This window comes from Bos indicus, chromosome 19 (assembly GCF_029378745.1).
Source record: "Bos indicus isolate NIAB-ARS_2022 breed Sahiwal x Tharparkar chromosome 19, NIAB-ARS_B.indTharparkar_mat_pri_1.0, whole genome shotgun sequence".
NCBI classification, from domain to species: Eukaryota; Metazoa; Chordata; class Mammalia; order Artiodactyla; family Bovidae; genus Bos; species Bos indicus.
The window spans coordinates 19903079-19928010 of record NC_091778.1 but is presented as its reverse complement, the minus strand read 5'-3'; the positions used below and the strand labels follow the sequence as shown (position 1 = coordinate 19928010).

At 37.3% G+C, this 24932-nt stretch overlaps 1 protein-coding gene across 10 annotated transcripts in view; it reads left to right on the top strand.

Annotated features, from left to right (window-relative positions):
- Window positions 1-24932, top strand: part of NF1 (neurofibromin 1) — a 273489-nt gene that overhangs the window by 227808 nt on the left and 20749 nt on the right. For 9 of the 10 annotated variants that reach the window (XM_070772719.1, XM_070772717.1, XM_070772713.1 and 6 more), the window contains 13 exons: window positions 1110-1312; window positions 5286-5479; window positions 6520-6660; window positions 6821-7100; window positions 10376-10590; window positions 10776-10837; window positions 10991-11105; window positions 11841-11942; window positions 14647-14787; window positions 17450-17576; window positions 19121-19252; window positions 21121-21256; window positions 22693-22850. In XM_070772719.1, the coding sequence (XP_070628820.1) occupies window positions 1110-1312; window positions 5286-5479; window positions 6520-6660; window positions 6821-7100; window positions 10376-10590; window positions 10776-10837; window positions 10991-11105; window positions 11841-11942; window positions 14647-14787; window positions 17450-17576; window positions 19121-19252; window positions 21121-21256; window positions 22693-22850 (2006 nt within the window). Of the gene's footprint in view, window positions 1-1109; window positions 1321-5285; window positions 5480-6519; window positions 6661-6820; window positions 7101-10375; window positions 10591-10775; window positions 10838-10990; window positions 11106-11840; window positions 11943-14646; window positions 14788-17449; window positions 17577-19120; window positions 19253-21120; window positions 21257-22692; window positions 22851-24932 lie in introns of those variants that run through there. The other variant, XM_070772721.1, reaches the window with a different exon arrangement.

Here is a 24932-nt window from a genome sequence, read left to right as displayed (position 1 = left end):
GTTAATAAAAGATACACAAACTTAGAAACAATGAGGTTAATATTTTCATTTTAGGAAAATGGAGCTATGTCTGTCTTGAATGTCTAGTTCCAAATTCCTCATAGAAGAGTGCTAGCAGACTTCTAACAGTTATTAGCTTGAATGAGCCTGTATTCTTCTCTTGTGAAATAAAGCAAACTGACAGCTTCTGCTTTTTGCTGAAGCCTGTTGTTCCAGAGAAAAAGCCTTGAGGCAGACTTATATTTCAGTGGCTTTTTCCCCTGTGTGGTTATTACATAAATATACTAGCATGATGAAAGTTCAGAGGTAAGGAAAACCTGAAATTCACTGAGCAAACCGTTTGTTTTGCTGGATAGGGGAGAAAAATCTAAATCTAAAAATTGAGTTTTTTGAGCTATCTCCTAAATTGTTTAAGTATATTTTTAGACATTTATAAGGAAGACTTTGGTTCTGATGGAACCTGGATATATATTATGGTTTGTGTGTTCTTTATTTTTTTTTAATTCAGTGCTTTTATGTATAATAGTAGGAGTTCATTTAAGGAAAAAATGGCACGTGGGGGGAGGTACTTAATTATATTAAAAAATTGTTTGACCTCTAGTTTGTAGTATAAATTGTAGGACACCTAGAAAGAAATTTGGTAGATTCTAATGAAACATTTTAGCATTCTAATTTTATGAGGGCCATCTCATTTCTTGTGCTCCTGGTTATAACTGGATCTAGTGAGCAGGGGAGCCACAATTTGAGTTTTGGCCTCACTGAAAATATGGTGTGCCTTATTCTGACTTTCTTCATATTGACTGATCTTAAGACCATAAAATTCTCATATTTTATATCCCAGTGGAATGTCTTTTAGAAAGGTCTTATATTCGCTGTCATTAGGAGCCTCAGAGTTCTCTTCTGATTATGTGGAGAATTTTCCTTTAAAAAAATATGATTGCGGGGTATTTGGGATTTACCATAGAATTACAAAATCTTATCTCCGATCGATCATAAAATTTTTAAATAGTTGATCTATGCTTGGTAACAGAATCATAAGTTGTATGTTATTAAAATTTTGAAATTATAAGAAAAAAGTTTAAAACAACTTAATTTGTGTTTTCTCCTAGGTCAGCTGCCTATAATCTTCTGTGTGCCTTAACTTGTACCTTTAATTTAAAAATTGAGGGCCAGTTACTAGAGACGTCAGGTTTATGTATCCCAGCCAACAACACCCTCTTTATTGTCTCTATTAGTAAGACCCTGGCAGCCAATGAGCCACACCTCACCTTAGAATTTTTGGAAGAGTGTATTTCTGGATTTAGCAAATCTAGTAAGTAATGATTTTTTTTTTAATATTAACAATGATTCTAAGAAGATTCAAAGATAGTCCTTTCATTTCAAAATTTGCCAATGAAATCTTTAGTATATTTCCACTTATTTTTATTTTTTGTCTTACTGAAGAAACTTTGTGGTAGATCACATTGAGAAATCCACAAAAATTTGGCAATACATGCACAGTGGGAAGATTTTGATATCTTCTGTGTCTCTGCGCCACTTACAAAGTGTTTTCATACCGTGTTTGAGATTAGCGTATTTCTCTTCTTAGCAGGTTATTCCAAATGTGTAAAATATCCATGTTGTCCCCTTGATTTTAGGGGGGTAGTCATTTTCTCTTTACTTCAGGTTGAATTTGAACTGTGATTTTATTGTTTATGTATAGTTCATGGAGAATGCAGTGGCACGAAATACAAGGTCCAGAGTCAACTCCTGACTTGCCTTTTGTAAATGTAAATTTAACATCTATTCTTTATGTCTATCCATCTTCAGAACCTGTAGTAATATAAATGTTGCTCTTCTTCCAGCTTATTTCCTGACATTTTCTTCCCCTCCCTTTCTCTCTCCATAATACATAAAACTTTTTAATACACTCAAACACATTTCTTGACTTTTCTGTGTTAATTGAAAGCTTTGGAAATTCAGTAAGACCAGATCACTGTGTATTTTTACAGCAAGAGATGTAGGATTATAACTCTAAAAAGAAAACATGTAAAACTGACAAAACAAGACAGGTATAAAGCTTTATTAAGACAATATTAACAAAGGTTTGAGTGAATGGACACATGTATTGTGTTCCTGGATGAACAGTTCTTACCAGATTATTATAATTCAATTCAGTCCCTTTAAAATAGCTGTGAGAGTTGAGGATTAAGAATGAGGTAGAGCTTTAAATGATTATGCTGTGCATTTCACTTGAAAATACAATAGCTAAGAAAATATTGAAAGGAAAGAAAAACTGAGAGGGGCTTGTAGTCAAAGCTAAGGTTTTTCCAGTAGTCAAGTATGGATGTGTGAGAGTTGGACCATAAAGAAAGCTGAACGCTGAAGAATTCATGCTTTTGACTATGGTGTTGGAGAAGACTCTTGAGAGTCCCTTGAACTGCAAGGAGATCAAACCAGTCAATCCTAAAGGAAATCAGTCCTGAATATTCATTGGAAGGACTGATGCTGAAGCTGAAGCTCCAAGCCTTTGGTCACCTGATGCAAAGAACTGAGTCATTAGAAAAGACCATAATGCTGGGAAAGATTGAAGGCAGGAGGAGAAGGGGACAACAGAGAATGAGATGGTTGAATGGCATCACCAACTCAATGGACCTGAGTTTGAGCAAGCTCTGGGAGTTGGTGATGGACAGGGAGGCCTGGTGTGCTGCAGTCCATGGAGTTGCAAAGAATAGGACACAACTGAGTGACTGAACTAAACAGTAATTAAAATGAGTATTCAAAAATCAGCAATCAGATCACTTTAAGAGAAGCATATTGATAAAGAAGTAACACAGACTAATAGGGGGAAGATTAAATCACTTCAGAAATGAGGCTGAGAAATGAAATCAAGTTGGGTCTTCATCTTAACCCCAAACCACAAGATGATGCCAAAATAAGTTCTAACTATTTTTAAGAATTGAATATAAAAACTGGAACCATTTAAGAAAGAGGAATAATATTTGATTGCTTTCTGGGTGAGTAAGGACTTATGAAACAAAAAAAGTAATAGATTGAAGCAAAGGAAATGGTGAAAGTTCACTAACAAATTTGAAGAAATTCAAACTGAAGTGTTGTTCAGTCACTCAGTCGTGTCCAAATCTTTGCAACCCCATGGACTGCGGCACACCAGGTATCCCTGTCCTTCACCATCTCCTGGAGCCTGCTCAAACTCATGTCCATCGATTCGGTGATGTCATCCAACTGTCTCATCCTCTTTCATCCCCTTCTCTTCCTGCCTTCAATCTTTCCCAGCATCAGAGACTTTCTAACGAGTCAGCTCTTCACATCAGGTGGCCAAACTCTCGGAGCTTCAGCTTCAGCATCAGCCCTTCCAATGAATATTCAGGACTGATTTCCTTTAGTATTGATTGGTTTGATCTCCTTGCAGTCCAAGGGACTCTCAAGAGTCTTCAACACCACAGTTAAGAAGCACCAGCTCTTCAGTGCTCAGCCTTATTTATAGTCCAACTCTTACATCCATACTTGACTACTGGAAAAACCATAGCTTTGACTATTTGGACCTATGTTGGCAAAGAAAGATTTAAAAAAATTCAGTGTTGATGTCTTTGGAATTGTGAACAGGAGCAAGTTTTCTACAAAGTAGTTTGGACGTGGATATGGAGAACCTTAAAGATGTTTACAGCTCTTGGACTCATAACTCCTAAGGAATTTATCCTAAGGAATTAATGTCCATATGTTTATCATAGCATTATTTTTTATTTAGGTTTTTAAAATTCAGGTGTATCTTATCATCAATAAAGTGCCAAAATCTTAAATAATTTGATTAATTTTTACATGTGAATACATTACAAAACCATCTCCCAGGTCAAGATATGGAACATTTCCAGCATCCAGAAATTTCCTCTCTGGCAATCCATTCCCCACCAAGAGTAACCACTGTTATCACCTCTCTTGCCAGAGATTTATCTTCCATACTTTTGTGCTTCACTTAACATTACTTACAATAGCAAAACGCTGAAGCAATCTAAAAGTAAACACTGAGGAACCAGTTACATTATTCTTCTATGTAATCTACATATCATGAAATAATATGAGGCCATTAAAAATGTTTTTGGTACAGAATTTCAATTTGGGAAGATTAAAATGTTCTGGAATGGATAGTGTTGATGGTTGCACAACAATGTGAATATACTGAATTCCTGTGAACTGTACACATTAAAATGGCAGGTTTTATGCTATATATGGAGAAGGCACTGGCACCCCACTCCAGTACTCTTGCCTGGAAAATCCCATAGATGGAGGACCCTGGTGGGCTGCAGTCCATGGGGTCGCAAAGAGTCGGACATGACTAAGCGACTTCACTTTCACTTTTCACTTTCATGCACTGGAGAAGGAAATGGCAAGCCACTCCAGTGTTCTTGCCTGGAGACTCCCAGGGACGGCGGAGCCTGGTGGGCTGCTGTCTATGGGGTCGCACAGAGTCGGACACGACTGAAGCGACTTAGCAGCAGTAGCAGCAGCGTGCTATATATATATATATTAATATATATATATGTATATTAACATGATTAAAAAATGCTTTGGGTACTCTTGGTGAAGTTATATAGAGGAATCTTTGCATTAATTTTGTATCTTTTTGTAAGTTCGGAGTTACTTCAAAATAAAAAGTTACAAATTGTCCTTCCTTGAAAAATTTTTAATGTTGAGTAAATCTCAGTATAATACATAGTGAAATAAACATTCAGAGCATACTGTGTGCAGAAACCAACACAATATTATAAAGCAATTATCCTCCAATTAAAAGTAAATTAAAAAACATATTCTGTATGTAGCATAACCCTAATTTTTGTGGAGAAGTTGGGATGGGTTACATACAGTATCTCTGCGTAGATTTGAAAGCCTATGGAGAAGTCAAGTGAGACACCAGTATATTGATATCAGTTTCATTTTTATGATGATACTCTCTGTTTATCAAAGTTCCTATGATTACCAATATTCCTTTTAAAATGAGAATAAAGTGAGAAAATTTTTAACTAGAAGAGAAGCTATTAAAAGGGAGAAAAGTAAGATAAAACTTTTCAAAAATCGGCTTAATGACTTTGGAGATTACTTTCTTTAAGGCTTGTTCTCTTTCTTCATCTCTGTCTTCAGTAATATATTTGCCAAGTCTCTTTTCTCCAGGCCTGATTCTAGGTTATGGTCTTTTCCTTTTACCTTTTTTCCTCCCAATCTTTTATTTTGAAATAATTGTTGATGTCATTTTTGTGGACCATCTGTGCTAATAATGTAATTTTTCCCCCCAGGTATTGAATTGAAACACCTTTGTTTGGAGTACATGACTCCATGGCTATCAAATCTAGTACGTTTTTGTAAGCACAACGATGATGCCAAGCGACAGAGAGTTACTGCAATTCTTGATAAGCTGATAACAATGACCATAAACGAGAAACAGATGTATCCATCTATTCAAGCAAAAATATGGGGGAGCCTTGGGCAGGTATTGAGTTTTCTCAAATATTTATCTAGTACCTCCTTGGTACAGATATTAATCTGATACCCACATTGTGCAAAGCACTGCACTAGGGATATAGCTATAGAAAAGACAGTTCCCTTTTTCAAAAAGCATGCCAGACACCCACCTAATCCCTGATCCACTTCAGAACTATAGGAGTCTGTGTCTCAGAACCAGAGAAAAGCTAATTATTCTAGCACTCTTCTCCACAGCATTATTACAGTCGCCCCACAGAATCCTCAATGTGCAGAACCCACAGGCGTTGAGGGCCAACTGTACTATGCCATTTCTTAAGTGAGGGACTTATATCTGCAGGGGTCCTGGAACTAATCTCCACAGACACCAAGGGATGGCTGCATGTAGAATTTAACTGTGAAAATCTGATACTATTTCTGATAAGTAGTGCATTATAGTATATTCTGGTATCCTGTATACCACAGGTGTCAGTAAATGTTTGCTAATGATGTTATTTGGGCCTCCTGCTCTCACTTATAGTTCATTTTTAAGAATGCCAATATTAAAATAGTATAATGTAATTTCTATCTGGTAAGAATTATGCTACCATTTCTTCAAAGTAATCACTTAAGGAGGCAATACCCTTATTCAGATAATGCTGCAAATCCTCCACATTATTTTAAATGACCTTGGAGCCAGTTTTGTAGCTCTACAAAACATTTCAGTACTTGATGTCATTTCTTATATTTTAAAATAATTGTACCTTATACTGCTGATACACTATTGTCTTAGAGAACAGAGGTGCTTTAAAAGTGAACGAAAATAATATATGTAGAGATTTTAAATTTTTGAATACCAGTCTCTGAAGGAATTGAGTGACTGTTCTCATCCTTTTCTGGATATTTTATGATAAATTTCTGACAAGTCTCTAAATAAAACCTAGTGTTGTGGAGGCCTCAGGTAAACCAGAATTTTCATGTTGATTGGACTGCTCCTTGAATTAATTTTAAGTTAAAAACTAAGTTGGTAGAATGGCTAAAACATAAGTTAATCTTTCCCTCTTCCACTAGATTACAGACCTCCTTGATGTTGTACTAGACAGTTTCATCAAAACCAGTGCAACGGGTGGCTTAGGATCAATAAAGGCTGAGGTGATGGCAGATACTGCTGTAGCTTTGGCTTCTGGAAATGTGAAATTGGTTTCAAGCAAGGTAATCACTTTTCCTTTGCCTTCTGGGCTATGGTTTGATGTATCTGTTTGGGGTTTTTTTATCAGGAGGTTTTTTGTTTTATAACAATCATTTTAAAAAGAAATTTTTTGTGATAAAACTTTTTAGCTCCCTTTAAAAAATTTTTTTTGCTTCTTTACAGGTTATTGGAAGGATGTGCAAAATAATTGACAAGACATGCCTATCTCCAACTCCTACTTTAGAGCAACATCTTATGTGGGATGACATTGCCATTCTGGCTCGCTACATGCTAATGCTGTCCTTCAACAATTCCCTGGACGTGGCAGCTCATCTCCCCTACCTCTTCCACGTTGTTACTTTCTTAGTAGCAACAGGGCCACTCTCCTTGAGAGCTTCCACACATGGATTGGTCATTAACATCATTCACTCTCTATGTACTTGTTCACAGCTTCATTTTAGTGGTAGGTTCTAGGAAAGCACTGTGTGTTTTTACCACATCCTTTCCCCATTTTATACCTATAACAATGCCTGACTTAGCCTAGATTACCTATTTATTTATTAATATTACGATGCCTTCACACCAAGCTGCTTATTTAGATCTATAGTAATGACATGAAATACAGTCGAAATAGAAAAAGAATGAATTACTTTCATTCCATCTCAAGCCACAGCTGAGATGTTCTATGCACATTTTTCATGGAAACTCTTTAAGTTATCACTCAAGCTAAAAACTCAGCACTGGTTGACAGTGTTGCTCTCCTAGTACGAATTTGTTCAGTTCAGTTCAGTTCAGTCGCTCAGTCGTGTCCGACTCTTTGCGACCCCATGAATCCCAGCACGCCAGGCCTCCCTGTCCATCACCAACTCCCGGAGTTCACCCAGACTCACGTCCATCGAGTCAGTGATACCATTCAGCCATCTCATCCTCTGTCGTCCCCTTCTCCTCTTGCCCCCAATCCCTCCCAGCATCAGAGTCTTTTCCAATGAGTCAACTCTTCGCATGAGGTGGCCAAAGTACTGGAGTTTCAGCTTTAGCATCATTCCTTCCAAAGAAATCCCAGGGCTGATCTCCTTCAGAATAGACTGGCTGGATCTCCTTGCAGTCCAAGGGACTCTCAAGAGTCTTCTCCAACACCACAGTTCAAAAGCATCAATTCTTCGGCACTCAGCCTTCCTCACAGTCCAACTCTCACATCCATACCTGACCACAGGAAAAACCATAGCCTTGACTAGACAAACCTTTGTTGGCAAAGTAATGTCTCTGCTTTTGAATATGCTATCTAGGTTGGTCATAACTTTCCTTCCAAGGAGTAAGCGTCTTTTAATTTCATGGCTGCAGTCACCATCTGCAGTGATTTTGGAGCCCAGAAAAATACAGTCTGACACTGTTTCCACTGTTTCCCCATCTATTTCCCATGAAGTGATGGGACCGGATGCCATGATCTTCGTCTTCTGAATGTTGAGCTTTAAGCCAACTTTTTCACTCTCCTCTTTCACTTTCATCAAGAGGCTTTTGAGTTCCTCTTCACTTTCTGCCATAAGGGTGGTGTCATCTGCATATCTGAGGTTATTGATATTTCTCTCAGCAATCTTGATTCCAGCTTGTGGTTCTTCCAGTCCAGCGTTTCTCATGATGTACTCTGCATAGAAGTTAAATAAGCAGGGTGACAATATACAGCCTTGGCGAACTCCTTTTCCTATTTGGAACCAGTCTGTTGTTCCATGTCCAGTTCTAACTGTTGCTTCCTGACCTGCATATAGGTTTCTCAAGAGGCAGGTCAGGTGGTCTGGTATTCCCATCTCTTTCAAATTTTCCACAGTTTATTGTGATCCATACAGTCAAAGGCTTTGGCATAGTCAATAAAGCAGAAATAGATGTTTTTCTGGAACTCTCTTGCTTTTTCCATGATCCAGCGGATGTTGGCAATTTGATCTCTGGTTCCTCTGCCTTTTCTAAAACCAGCTTGAACATCAGGAAGTTCATGGTTCACATATTGCTGAAGCCTGGCTTCGAGAATTTTGAGCATTACTTTACTAGCGTGTGAGATGAGTGCAATCGTGCGGTGGTTTGAGCATTCTTTGGCATTACCTTTCTTTGGGATTGGAATGAAAACTGACCTTTTCCAGTCCTGTGGCCACTGCTGAGTTTTCCAAATTTGCTGGCATATTGAGTGCAGCACTTTCATAGCATCATCTTTCAGGATTCGAAAGAGCTCAACTGGAATTCCATCACCTCCACTAGCTTTGTTCGTAGTGATGCTTTCTAAGGCCCACTTGACTTCACATTCCAGGATGTCTGGCTCTAGGTCAGTGATCACACCATCGTGATTATCTGGATCGGAAGATCTTTTTTGTACAGTTCTTCTGTGTATTCTTGCCATCTCTTCTTAATATCTTCTGCTTCTGTTAGGTGCATACCATTTCTATCCTTTATCGAGCCCATCTTTGCATGAAATGTTCCCTTGATATCTCTAATTTTCTTGAAGAGATCTCTAGTCTTTCCCATTCTGTTGTTTTCCTCTATTTCTTTGCATTGATCGCTGAAGAAGGCTTTCTTATCTCTTCTTGCTATTCTTTGGAACTCTGCATTCAGATGCTTTTATCTTTCCTTTTCTCCTTTGCTTTTTGCTTCTCTTCTTTTCACAGCTATTTGTAAGGCCTCCCCAGACAGCCATTTTGCTTTTCTGCATTTCTTTTCCATGGGGATAGTCTTGATCCCTGTCTCCTGTACAATGTCATGAACCTCCGTCCATAGTTCATCAGGCACTCTATCTATCAGACCTAGGCCCTTAAATCTATTTCTCACTTCCACTGTGTAATCATAAGGGATTTGATTTAGGTCATACCTGAATGGTTTAATGGTTTTCCCTACTTTCTTCAGTTTAAGTTTGAATTTGGCAATAAGGAGTTCATGATCTGAGCCACAGTCAGCTCCTGGTCTTGTTTTTGCTGACTGTATAGAGCTTCTCCATCTTTGGCTGCAAAGAATATAATCAATCTGATTTCGGTGTTGACCATCTGGTGATGTCCATGTATAGAGTCTTCTCTTGTGTTTTTGGCAGATGGTGTTTGCTATGACCACTGCATTTTCTTGGCAAAACTCTATTAGTCTTTGCCCTGCTTCATTCCGTATTCCAAGGCCAAATTTGCCTGTTACTCCAGGTATGTTTTGACTTCCTACTTTTGCATTCCAGTCCCCTATAATAAAAAGGACATCTTTTTTGGGTGTTAGTTCTAAAAGGTCTTGTAGGTCTTCATAGAACCATTCAACTTCAGCTTCTTCAGCATTACTGGTTGGGGCATAGACTTGGATTACTGTGATAATGAATGGTTTGCCTTGGAAACGAACAGAGATCATTCTGTTGTTTTTGAGATTGCATCCAAGTACTGCATTTTGGACTCTTTTGTTGACCATGATGGCTACTCCATTTCTTCTGAGGGATTCCTGCCCGCAGTAGTAGATATAATGGTCATCTGAGTTAAATTCACCCATTCCAGTCCATTTTAGTTTGCTGATTCCTAGAATGTCGACATTCACTCTTGCCATCTCTTGTAGATAGGGAGTTAATTGATGAACATGAAGCTAATGTATCAAGAGGGTTGATTTAGGGAGCACTGTTAGGTAATTTGATATGATATTCAAATTTTATAAATTCATAATAAAATATGTGACACTAGAATTTAAAAAAAAAATTGTATCTTTAAAGTCTTTACTTGTTCCTTTTGTCTTTTATAGAAGAGACCAAGCAAGTTTTGAGACTCAGCTTGACAGAGTTCTCATTACCGAAATTTTACCTGCTATTTGGCATTAGCAAAGTCAAGTCAGCTGCTGTCATTGCCTTCCGCTCCAGCTACCGGGACAGGTCATTCTCTCCTGGCTCCTATGAGAGGGAGACTTTTGCTTTGACATCCTTGGAGACAGTCACAGAGGCTTTGTTGGAGATCATGGAGGTATAGAAGGCAAAATGATAAGAAGCTAAACTCATTTTTAAAAATCCACTGGTACTGTATAGAAGAAATACTGTTTTATTCTGTTTTGCACTTAATGCTTAAATAAAAACATTCCCATAGACTGTGTTTAGAATTTTCTAGAAATATTTATGTACATAAATATATTTAGAGTATCTTTTTTTTAGGCATGTATGAGAGATATTCCAACATGCAAGTGGCTGGACCAATGGACAGAACTAGCACAAAGGTATGTCCCACATTTAAGTTGCAAAAGTATGTGTACTGTTGAAAAGATAGATATTACTGCATAATTGATATTCTAAGTAATTATTCTATGTATTTATATGTATGTATATAAACACAAAGGTTTTCATAAGCTCTTTGAATTTTTTAATTGTAGATTTGCATTCCAGTATAACCCGTCCCTGCAACCGAGAGCTCTTGTTGTCTTTGGCTGTATTAGCAAACGAGTATCTCATGGGCAGATAAAGCAGATTATCCGTATCCTCAGCAAGGTACTTCCCCCTCTCTTCCCAAATATTTGTGGTTCCCAAGTTGTAAATTATATCTTGAATTTTTCTAAGGGACATTTAAATTTGAATTTAATAAAGTATCTTATATGTTGTTTATTGAACCTTTAAAAATGGGTTTTGATTATTATAATTCTTTGAAGTAAAGCCTCTCTAGAGAAGATATCTTAAAAAAATTAAGTATTTCTTTTGGCAGAAGGTACTCTTACTGTTTTATTATAAGCATTTTACTAGATGGTAAGACGAGCCTTACCTTTCTAAGGTGGCTCAGTGGTAAAGAATCTACCTGCAATGCAGGAGAGGCGGGTTTGATCCCTGGATGGAGCAGATCGCCTCGAGAAGGATATGGCAACTCACTCCAGTATTCTTGTCTGGGAAATCCCGTGGACTGAGGAGCCTAGTGGGCTACAGTCCATGGGGTTGCAACGAGTCGGACACGACTTAGCGACTGAACAACAACCACAAAGACTAGCCTTGTGTAAAATTATGTAATTTGTAATTGCTATAACAATGCCTGACTTCCTATATTAGCATATAATATAGAAATACTTCTTAAAAAGATTCCAAATGTGCTTACTAGCTACCAAGATCACCACAGCATTGGAAATAATCCTCGCACTTATTAAATAAAGAATTGTTCTGAAATAATTCTGAAATTCAGTTTAGGAGTAAATGTTTTGTTTCAATGAAAGTAACATAAAAATTCTGTTTCTCTAAAAGGCTCTTGAGAGTTGCTTAAAAGGACCTGATACTTACAACAGTCAAGTTCTGATAGAAGCTACAGTAATAGCACTAACCAAATTACAACCACTTCTTAATAAGGTAATTACTGTGTAGAAAATGAGTGCATTTATTTTGGGTGTTAGTGTTAAATGTTATTTTCTTTCAAAGAGTTCAGAAAATAAGATGGATAGAGAAATTATAAAGAAAAAGCTATAGTTAAAGTAGAACGTCTTACCTTAAAATTCAGTTGTTTTATTTACATTAGAGGAAGAGTAAGGATGGAGAATATGTTCTTAAGTGCTTAGGTATTGTCTTATCAGTGCTTAAAGGAAAGATGGATATATATGCTTAATTCTTTCATCCAGTTGAGCATCTGCTATGTGCCAAGTACTGTTTTAGGTGCTAGAGATATAATACTGAACAAAGCCAATAAAATTATCTGCCTTCATGGAACTTTAATTCTGGAATGAATGTGAAAGTTGAGGAGTGGCTAGATAATAAAGTGATTAAAATACATGATACATTAGTTGGTGATCATTGTTGTGGAGAAATGTAAAGCTGGGGTAAAGCACACCTGATAATCAAAGGAGTTTGGGTGCTAAGTGAAGATAATGTTTAAAGGAAATAAGATAATAGCAGCCACTGTTTTAGGATGGTCTGAGCTCATCTCAGCTTTGTGACCTCAGGCAGGTCATCTGTATAACATCTGGACATTATGTTTCTACATTAATAAATTGACTAAGTAATGGCATAGTATTATCTTCCAACTCTAAAGTTGTATTCTGTGAATTGAGTACAAAGATACGCCAAATTGAGAGAGATTACATAGAAATAAAGACCTGTATGTTCTTGGTCTTGAGCTATATGTTCTACAAACATTATAAAATGGCCAAATTGGGGTTCTTTTGCTATTCCAAAATTGATATTTTTGTGTGCACAGTTAGAAAAAGACGCTGTGCAATGCTAACTGTAAGGTCAAACTGAATGGAATGCGTCTGGCCCAGATGGTTTTTAAAAAAGTCTTCCAGCTCTTCTGCCTCCTGCTTCTCACCTTTCCCCAGCAAAGGAGGATAAAAAAAATTCAGAAGTGATTATAGCTCCCTTAAGGAGAAACCTATTACAGGGAGAAATTAATCATCCTCGATGCTTACCTATACACCCTGGATCCGAACAGAATTTAGGGGTTTAGCTAAGGAATTTCCCAATCCCAGCTAGGATCCGTTGGGATTTGTTAAGGAATTTTAATTGACCATCTGGACCTAAGAGCCCAGGTTTTCAGATCTGTATCAACTAATGCAGATGTTAGTTTCTGAAAACAGAACAAGGGAATGACTAGAGAAAGCAAGGTGAAAATACCACTTAAAGGACTGTGAATCACATAGTCCAGAAGCTTGCACCAAATACAAGGAATTAGCTCAGAAATTACTCAAACCCATCTCAGAGCTTTCTCCAAAAACCATAAATGGACAAAGATTCAACAGTGCAAGCAAAGATCAGATGAATCAATCCAAACTATTAAGGAAGATTGGGGGGAAAAGGTTTTAAGCAATATTCTGGCTTGACATTTGAGTCATTCTAACAACTAAAATGATCCTTTTGCTTAACTCCACCTTTAAAGAAGGCTTAGATGAGGATTTAGCTACTTTTGTCAAAGACAGTCTAGGTTGGTCTGAGTGACACACAAAACACTCTTGTTACACAGGCTGACCAACTTTTCAAAACCCTTAAAAAAAAAGAAAAGGGGGTATCTGTGAAAATTATGAAACTTCAATTGCACCACTTTATTACCCAATGCCAGTAGAAAATTAACTGACCCCCAACCAATTTAATTCCCAAAACAGTAGAGAAAGCTTGAAGGAAAAAAAAAAAGTCTCTCTTTAGAATTCTTGTCCTGAGGGCAGAAACTCCTACTAGGAGAACCTGATTTTCTCTCCCTGTGCCTTGAGACCCAGAGCTCTCTGGATCACTTATCTAGACTGTCTCTTAATTGCTGAAACTGAGTTGGGGGGGAGGAAAGAAGCCTTTTAAATTTTTTTATTCCAACTTATTCACATTTTGTTTTATATTGTCATATTTGATTCATGACTAAGTTTAGAAAATGAAGGTATATCTCTGACCGTGTCTGTTTGGATATATGTACGTCTCAGTATGTTTCTTTGGATAATATTGCTGCGGTTAATTTGTAAAATGAGCTCTAACCTAACCAGCCTAAAGAAAAATAAGCACTTGCAAATCAAGCAGTTCTAAATACAAGAGAAATTAACCTAAGTGAATTTCAGGTTCACATGAATTAAGAAATATTCAGTATTAAGTACCTGGTATTAATATTTGTTGATCTAATTAATATAGACATGCTTAAAATATTAAGCATAATATTTTCATTGTGCCTAGGTTTAATATGTTAAATAAAGTGTTGTTATATCTGTTGCAAATTTGTAAGCAAGGAAAGTAACTCAACTAAAGAAACTTTTAAGGAAAGAAAGCGTAAATGAGATAGGAACTTTTAGATAAACTCTATTAAGGGGCTACCCCAATGGCTTAGCTGTAAAGAAGCACCTGCCAGTGCAGGAGATACAGGTTCGGTCCCTGGGTCGGGAAAATTCCCTGGAGTAGAAAATGGCAGCCCACTCCAGTATTCTTGTCTGGAAAATACCATGGACAGAGAAGCCTGGTGGGCTACAGTCCACGGGATCAGAGAGTCAGACACGACTGAGCGCACACGCATGATTTCTTGTATACCACAGTGTGTTCTGATGAGACGGTGGTGTATCTTACTAACCTGGAGTGCGTCTCCCCTGCCTAGGACTCCCCTCTGCACAAAGCCCTCTTTTGGGTTGCTGTAGCCGTGCTACAGCTCGATGAGGTCAACTTGTATTCAGCAGGCACTGCACTTCTGGAACAAAACCTGCACACCTTAGACAGTCTCAGGATATTCAACGACAAGGTAAACAAGCTTTCGGTTGGTGTTTCTAAATTATGCATGTTAGAGTGTCTCCTTTTTTTGTTGTTGTTTTCTTTTAAAATTAGAAGAGATCCATCTTTAAATATGAATTTCCGTGTAACTGGTTGTGAATATATTCCTTACTAGCTCATAAAATGGTTTAAACTTTGCATACTTTTTTATATAAAAATAGCAAAAACACAGTACTTGCCCAATATTGGTAAACAGAATAAGGATAAAAATATTGAGTAATAATAATAGCTACCTTGCTAGGCTCTATGCTGTCTTATGCACTGTACATTCATTAATTGTAATTTCATAATCCAAGGGTAAAGGTTAGCATTCCCCACCCTTACTTCACTTCATGAAGAAATAATCTAAAAATAAGCTCACTTTTATTGAATTATGGTACTTAATGAGAAATAGGTATAATTAGAAGCAGATAAGGAGTTTGGAGGTGTCTAAAGGAAACTTTTGGATATTTAATTATGCTAGTCTTTTGTTTGCTTAATCCCACTTTAAAACATATTAATACCATCACCACCCCTCTTAAAACCTTTTAGTTTTGATTGAGATTGGGTTTTGGTTTGCAGAGTATAGTAAAAGAAATACAATAGTAAGAAATTATATTCATTTTGTCTTTGGAGGAAAAAAAGAGAAGCGTCTAGGAGAAAAGAGAGGAATTTTAAGATAGATAGGTGTATATAATAAGAGATTTGCTTAAAGCAAAATTAACAGACCTTGTGAGAAGAAAGAAACAGACCAGAGCCTGGTTTTATGTGTGAAGATGCCTGGTCTAAGCATTGTTTGTTTTGTCTTCCAAATAGTAGTGTAGTGTAGACCCACAATAGCTGGGGCTCTGGGAAATGTGGAAGCAGAATTTTAGATGTAGAAGTTACCTTGAAGTTTAATCATCCATTTTATAGGATAGAAAAGAACAAAGAAGTCAGGTAACTTGTTCATGTTTGTGCATCTGATTTGGAACTAGAATCTCTCTTTCCTAATTCCATTGCTCTTTTCTGGAGTGGTCTTAGGACAGTGGTGGTCAGAGAGATGGCTAGCTTTTGGCCTTTTGTATGAATATAGGATATTTGTGAGTGAAGTGTTTGTCTAGGAATATCTGCCTTGGCATTTTCATTGCCAAAATAGACCCATTAGCAGAAGTTAATATTGACTCCAAATGCCTCAGGATACTAGGAATCCATTAATAAAGCTTGTTAAAAGTTACCAGAATGAAAGATGAATAAGGTCTGAGGATCTATTATTTAACCTAATGACTATAGTTGATAACACTGTATTATAATTGAAATTTGCTAAGAGAGGAGAACTTAAATGTTCTCCCCCAAAAGAGGGGATGGGATATAAATATGTGAAGTGATAGTTTATTAACTTAATGGGAGAAATGTATATGTGAAAGGATATACATTCATTCTTCAAATCATCACATTGTACACTTTAAATACCTTACAATTTTGTCAGTTATACCTCAGTAAAGCTGAAAATATATATATACATTGAACTTATAGTAAGTTAGTACTTTAATATTTATGTAATATTCTGCAACTTGCTTTTTTTTAACAATATGAACATCTTTCTAAAGCATATATATATATACACACACAAAATTTCATGTGTGTGTGTGTATAATTCTTGCTCATGACTGCAGAGTATTTTACAGAATGCATGAGCCACAACGTATTTAACCTTGCCCATTAATGGACATTTGGTTTGTCTGTTATCTTTTTTTATTATAGAAAACGCTACTCTAAACATCTCTCTACATTTATTTTATAGTCTATGTTTTTCTTTCTTTGAGGTAGAAACCTAGACAGATCTGAACATGACCCTAAGTGCTTTCAGTTTTTGCTTTAAAATAAAATCTCTGTGTATAGGAGAATCACAGGGCCTTTTTTTAAAAAAAAAAGCAAATTCCTGGGCCTTACCACTTCCCATGATTCTGAGATGGAACCCAGTACTTTCCACCCTTGAACTAGCATTGTCAGTGATTTTAAGGCAGGTATTCCTGAAACCACACTTTAGGAAATATTGTTAAATACCTTAATTTAGAGGTCAAGTTACATAGCATTTTTGAGTTTCAGTTCTTTGTTTTACCACATTAGACTGTCAAATTCTCCAGGGCTAGTACTTTTTGTCTGTTTAGTTCACTGATATATCAATCAATCGATCAATCTGTAAAATGGAGCTAATATCTGTTACACAGAATTGCTTTAAGGTTTCAGTACATTAATGTATCTAACACTGTTCTATACAGCAGGCACTCAGTAGATAGGAGTTCGCTTCATTCTCTTGAGTGTCCAGTCATAGTACACAAAGTGCCAGCTACAATTCAATGCATGGTCTTATTTAAAATAACAGTATAGGTTTTTAAAAGTCACCAGGATATAAATTGACAGTCACTTATTTTGCATTATAAATCAAAGCTGTTGTATCTTCCATCACCTTATTCCCTACATGCTTGACTCTTTTGCACTAATTTATTTCTGGTACCTTAAATGTTCTATGGTATTTTGTAGTCATCTGAAAATAATTTTTCTCAACCTAAAAGGATTATTGACCTTGTCATAGCTGTTGAACGCAAACAAAAACCAATTAAGTGATCCTTCCTGTGTGAACCCATCAACCATCTCATGATTATTTTTAATAGAGTCCAGAGGAAGTGTTCATGGCAATCCGGAACCCTCTGGAATGGCACTGCAAACAAATGGATCATTTTGTTGGACTCAATTTCAACTCTAACTTTAACTTCGCACTGGTTGGACACCTCTTAAAAGGTAGAGGCCTTGTGTCAAAATATTTTTATGAAATAGTATCAAGAAGCCAAAAGTAACTAAAATAGTTGATATAATTTGCCCCATATGTCTTACATTAAATGCAAACTATATGTCTTAGTGAGTTATGTTTTGTTTAGTATGTATTTTAATAGAGCCTGATTTCCATATCAAGTACCAAATTTCCTTTAGAAAGCAAGGGAGTTGATTGTTACACAGTTTCTAAGTACTGAACTTTCTAATAGCTGTTTTATTAGTTAATGATACTTAAGTATCTTTTTGGTTATCAAAATAAGACAAATTAATAAATGTTATTTGAGTAACTCATGTTAGAAATTTGAGATTTGACCAGAGATTGTCTTAACTTGTTACTAATTTACTGTTGTTGACTCCTGTTATTACATACCATAGGACCTCGCCCTCTGGTCCCCATTCTCCCACTTCCACATTTCTGTATTACTTACAGCACTGATCTCCAGTTATTCCTCAAAGTCAGCTCCCTCAGTCACTCATCTGACTTTACTCCCTACTTCTGACTTCACTGAATGTTAGCTTTGGTTGATTAATCTGGTACGGGCATGGCCCAAAACTGCAGTTAACAGAAATGGCGTATAGGGTGAGTCAGAAGCAAAAGCAATGTAAAGTATAGCCTGGGATAAGTAGCTAGCATGAATTGCTGGTTTTAGATTTGGCCAAAATTAGAGACTCAAGCTAGAACTTGAATCTGCAGTTTTGTATCAATTTAAATGATTGTTAGGCTTGAGGGATCATAGAGGTTCCCCCAGGTTTTTAACCAGGTACACACACACGCACACATACACTGGTGTGAATGTATGCATTTTATTTCACCACCTTATGAAATCTTTGCAAAAAAATATTGACCGTTTTAATCTCTAAAGGGAATAGGGATTGCTCAAAAGATACTACACTTACTGCGGGATACCAAGAGATGAATTGCAACTAGGCTGATAAAGTGCTTGCTTATTCTGTATTTCTAAAGGAATATGAAATATTTCCAGTGTACAAATCCCCTGTTTTAAATGGAGTTGCATTAGTGATTAAAAGCTGTCCAGAAATCAAACTTACCCCCTGATCAACCCAATTCTTTGACCTTTGGGAGCATATAGTCCTTGTATCATAAGGTTTTTTCCTTTAACTAGAAAAAAAATTAAATGATAAAACCATGTTTTCAAAGCATATCTTAAAACTACAATAATAGGTTTTTTAAAAAAAATCCTTGTGCTGTTGTAGGGAATAGAAGATCTGAAACACTTATCATCTTTCCTGATTTTCCTCTCCCTGAGGTACCTTAGTGTTCTAGGGAGCATTATTCTGTTCTGCACATTTTTGGTGCTTAATCCTATATGTAATTAATTAACTGTTCACATATGTGTATATTTTACCTTCCCCAATGGCTGGTCTCAGAAGGCAGGAGTTCCCCCTTATATATTTCTCTTCTTTGCAGAGTTGCTAGTCACAGAATAAGAATTCAACAAATGCTTACTGAAAGAAAGAATTGACTTCTTGTTTGTTTTTATTTTTTCTAGGATACAGGCATCCTTCACCTGCCATTGTTGCAAGAACAGTCAGAATTTTGCATACACTACTAGCTCTGGTTAATAAACACAGAAATTGTGACAAATTTGAGGTGAATACACAGAGCGTGGCTTACTTGGCAGGTAAAAACACAAAGTAGACAAAATAATCTTACAGGTGGCGCTAGTGGTAAGAAGAGACAGGGGTTTGGTCCCTGGAGGAGGGCATGGCAACCCACTCCAATATTCTTGTCTGGGAAATACCATGGACAGAGGAGCCTGGTGAGCTGTAGTCCATAGGGTCACAAAGAGTAGGACATGACTGAAGTGACTTAGCACGCACATAAACATCTAAGGACCACAAAAAAGGTACAGACACCTATGGGTTCTTCTGCTGATTGCTTGGCAGAGTAAAGAGTTCACAACTCAGTCCCGTGGTATTGGTTAAAATTTTGAAAGTTTGCCAAAACATTTTTCCTTATAAAAGAATTTGCATTAGTATATGAAATGGGTTCTCTTGTCATCTTTGGTTCGTGACACTACGTAACTCCCTGTTGTCTGTTATAAAATCTAAATGCCTGAGCCTAGCATCTTGACTGGAGAAGGCAATGGCACCCCACTCCAGTACTCTTGCCTGGAAAATCCCATGGATGGAGGAGCCTGGTGGGCTGAAGTCCATGGGGTCACAAAGAGTCGGACACGACTGAGAGACTTCACTTTTCACTTTCATGCATTGGAGAAGGAAATGGCAACCCACTCCATTGTTCTTGCCTGGAGAATCCCAGGGACGGCGGAGCCTGGTGGGCTGCCGTCTATGGGGTCACACGGAGTTGGACACGACTGAAGCGACTTAGCAGCAGCAGCATCTTGAAGGAGAAGGAAATGGTAACCCACTCCGGTGTTCTTGCCTAGAGAATCCTGTGGACAGAGGAGCCTGGGGCTACTATCCATAGGGTCGCACAGTCGGACACGACTGAAGCGACTTAGCATACGTGCACTGGAGAAGGAAATGGCAACCCACTCCGGTATTCTTGCCTAGAGAATCCCAGGGTCAGAGGAGCCTGGTGGGCTGCCATCTATGGGACTGCACAGAGTCGGACACAACTGAAGTGACTTAGCAGCAGCAACAGCATCTTGAGCCCTGAAGCAGCCCTCCTGATTCTGTCCTCTTTCTCTAAATGTCACAGGCTTAATTTTTATTTCCTTTCAAAATGGATGGGCTATTTTAAGCTAGTCTGCTTGCCATTTACTAGAAGTGCCTTTATGTCTCTTTAATATTCATTCCTGATGCCATTTGTTTTGCCTAGACTGTCTGCCCCTCCCCTCCTTCCATTATACCATCCTCGCTTGCTGTTGCCCAATTTGTGTTTCTCTTCTCATCAACACTTAGCACTTATATGTAACACAGTTTTTGAATATAGTCTTTTTTTTAAATTGGAGTATAGTTGATTTACAGTGTTGTATTAGTTTCCACTGTACAGCAAAGTGAATCACATACATATATATATATATATTCACTCTTTTTAGGATTCTTTTCCCATATAGGTCATTATGGGGTATTGAGTATAAACATAGTCATTTGATGGAAAGTGCTGATTCCCAGTTTAGCAGACTTCAGTTTGTAGCAACTTTTTTGAGTCATTTGACCTTGAGCAAATCATTTAACATTTCAAAGTATTTTTCTTTACCTAAGAAATGGACATTATAGTCCTGGCCTGCTGACCTTTTATGTTTGTTGAGGTCAAATATACATTAAAGCGCTAGACTCTATAGATACTGTTTAAGTCTCTGTTCAGTGTTTACATGCAGCCTTCCAAAACAGATGGCAAACCCTTTAAGATAAACAAATCTGTCCTAAGGGTTTATACCCTTAAACTTCATACTCTCCAAGACTCTTTACATGCGTGTTTAGCAGCTGTTATTCTCTTTAGGAGCTTGTAAGAAGTATATCCTATTTTAAGTCGTATTTATGATTTATTAAATTGTTAAATCTTCCTTCTTGTTCCTTTTAGCTTTACTTACAGTGTCTGAGGAAGTTCGAAGTCGCTGTAGCCTAAAACATAGAAAGTCTCTGCTTCTTACTGATATTTCAATGGAAAATGTTCCTATGGATACATATCCCATTCATCATGGTGACCCTAGCTATAGGTAAGTGGGCTTCTCCTCCCATCATTACATAATTTTCATCAGGTTTTGATTTTCCATGCCAGTGGAGTCAAGTAGCAGAGCAATCCAGAAGGTAATATAGAAGGGAAACTGAAGATAATCAAGGAAGAGTGTAAATCAAAACTCATTTTATAAATGTACAGTATTTTATGTGGGTTAGTAGTGAGAAGGGCTTCCCTGGTGGCTCAGACGGTAAAGCGGCTGCCTGCATTGCGGGGGACCTAGGTTTGATCCCTGGGTCAGGAAGATCCCCTGGAGAAGGAAATGGCAACCCACTCCAGTACTCTTGCCTGGAAAATTCCATGGATGGAGGAGTCTGGCGGGCTACAGTCCATGGGCCCGCCAAGAGTCAGACACGACTGAGCAACTTCACTTTCTTTTCTTTCTTTCTTTTCTTTCTTTCTTTTCTTTCTTTCTTTTCTTTCTTTCTTTTCTTTCTTTCTTAGTAGTGAGAAAGTTCTTCTTACCTGATTGTGCTAATTAGTTAACATTATTTTGTCTCTTTTTAAGCACAAGTCAGTTGAAGGATGAAGAGATGATCTAGAAAGTATCAGATTGTAGGAGAAGGCCTTAGGAAAACCTAAGGTGAAATATAAGCAACATTATAAGCTTAATGATAGAAAACTGAGGTATACAGATTTGTAAAAAGATTTACATGCCAACATATTTATGTATTTACTCATATCACACTAAAGTTACTAAAGATTTTTCTATAGTGCAGATTTAGATAAGATAATCAAATTATATTTGCTGTCATATATGGCTTTGGGTAGCATGTTTTTCACTAAAACATAGAGAAATTCCATAAAATTGGCATCACTTGGAGTTTTTTTATATTTTCAATTAATGGTACCTTTAAGTGTTAGGTACAGTGTTGAACATAGGAAAATAATCATATATTTTTAGAGCTTGTATCATTAAATTTATCAATATCCCACTTTTTAATAAAAAGCCCTTGGCATTTTCCAACTGAGATGTTAACAGTGTATGCAAAAGCTTTCCAGGCATACTTGGTTTTCAGTAGTCTTACTCTTTAGTCATTCCTATGATTATATTTATTTGAGATAATGCTCTTTTTGTTATGGAAAGTAAAAAGTGAATTTGTCTGTGTTCCCCTTGGTTTTTAAACCAGTGGTACAATTGCCTATTTAGACTTGATTTTCTCTTATTAAAAAATGAATGCAGTACAGTTAAGTTGAGCGTTTGTTGAGTACCTGCTATGAATAAGATGTCATGGCAAGAAAGTGAATACCTCCTGGGGATAAATTAAGAGTTTTTTCTCCAAAGTGCTTTAAAGTACAGTTTTAAAATTAATTAATCACTGCCATTGGGAAATAGGACAGCCAATTAGAAGGGCCAAGAATGCTTGTTTTTGTCATCATGTTTATTGATTCTTCTCAATTGTTTTAATTTCTCAGGACACTAAAGGAGCATCAGCCGTGGTCATCTCCCAAAGCTTCTGAAGGGTACCTTGCAGCCAGCTATCCACCTGCGGGCCAGACCAGTCCCCGAGCCAGGAAATCTATGAGCTTGGACATGGGGCAGCCTTCTCAGGCCAACACGAAGAAATTGCTTGGTTAGTTTATCTAAATTATGTAGAAATGTTTAGAGTTGTTTTTAAAAATGGTCAGATACTTTCACTCTTGGAAAATTATTTGAAGCTCTTAAAGATTATCAAAATGTTCTGTTTTTGATGCAGCAAAGTTTTTGATGTCAATGATAAGAGAGTTTGATAGATCAGTTAAGCCATATCAGTTAAGACAGAAGAATGAGAATGAGATCTCAGAACAGTTTTGTGGGGGATTCTTAGACTAAATATTGTGGCTGTACTTGTTTTATTCTGCCTTGTCCAGGCAGCAGGTAAACGAGAGTAGGAGAGACATTAGGTACTCACAGAAAAGGAAGAGTCTCACAGCATTCAGATGCAGGGCCTTTAACAGTATATTTTCCAAAATTATCATCTGTGGGTAGAATATATCACTATGCTATGAAGTATAATAATACTATTTGCCATCTTTTCTTAAAAAAACAAAAAGGTAAGAGTTTTTGATTACTGTATTTTTTTATTACTCTAAGAAGATAGAATTCTTGAAAATTAAAACTGCTCTTTTATATCAACATTTGCCCATGAGAAATATACCTAAAATGCTGTGAGACCCTTTCCCTTTTCAAAAGCTGAAGTGAATAATGAGAGAACCCACTGATCCCGCCTCACCACAGGTTGAATACAAAGGTGCTCTTACACAGCTTTGGCTAAGGAAGTATAAAATAAGGAACTTGCCAATAAACCATGGTTTCAATGAAACCATGAATGTTAATCACTATGACTAGTCACATAAGACTGTTCTCTTTTGTTTGAGTTTCTTTCTGTTTATACTTTGCCACAAATAATGTTCTAGGAGTTTTCTGATTACTTAGTGTTTTGTGATTCTCAATTTTCATGCCAAGGACATTGTAAATGAAGAACTAACTTCAGAGAAAACGCAATATTGAATTCATTCAACCCATGTGCTAGATAAAAAAGTTATATCGTCTTTGCCCTTGGAGGAGCTCGTAGTTTGATGGCTAAGACATAATCATACAATTGCAACAGCATCCCCGGGTGCCATTAAATATGGCTTGATGAGGGAAAACTGAGGATTGGGGGAAATTAGGAAAAGCTACAGAAGTGAGGTAACATTTAACCTGGGTCTTGAAGATTTGACACCTGTTTGCCAGGTAGACACAGGATAAGGAAGGCATGCATTCAGGAGAGGTGGGAATAGCATGAATAATGCAAAGTCAGGAAAAGCAATGGGGTAGGAAATGAGGCTAGAGAAGGCTTGGAACTAGTTTGTAGGAGACTTTGTGCCATGTTAAGAAATTTAGTCTTATCATGTATCCAGCAGAGATCTTTAAATAGGGAAGGGACATTACAAAATTTTATTTTTAGGAAAGGTTTTTGGCTACAATATGGAGAAAGAGAAGTTTTTTTGGCAAGGGAATCATTTAAAAAATTGTTACAGCAATCCAAGCAAAAAATGGCATAGGCCTACACTAAGGCAGGAGCAATGGAAGAATGGAGAAAAGGAATCAGCTTTGGGACTTCAGTTTAGTTCAGTTCAGTCTGACTCTTTGTGACCCCACGGACTGCAGCACGCCAGGCCTCCCTGTCCATCACCAACTCCTGGAGTTTACTAGGACCTGACTATATGGGCCAGGTAGGGCAGGAGAAGGCCAAGAAAGATGTCAAAAGTTTCTGGCTTCAAAAACTGTCTGGGTAGTGACCCCAGTTGCAGAGATTGGGGCTAATATATTTATAGCATAAGGTAATTCAGATTGGTTGGTATTATATGTGGGCTTCCCTGGTGGCTCAGAAGGTAGAGTCCCCCCACAGTGCCAGAGACCTGGGTTCAAACCCTAGGTTGGGAAGATCCCCTGGAGAAGGGAATGGCTACCCATTCCAGTATGGGATACCTTCAGAATTCTCAGAATGTGTATCTAAGAGATAAATGAAAACATACATCTGGAGATCAGGAAGAGAGAAGTGGACAAGTAGCACATTTAGAATTAATTAGCTCATTAGAGAGCTAAAGCTGTAGGAGTGAAGGAGATCTCCCAGGAAGAATGCAAGAGTGTAAAGTAAAAAGGAAGAATGAAATTTGATACTTTAACTGGT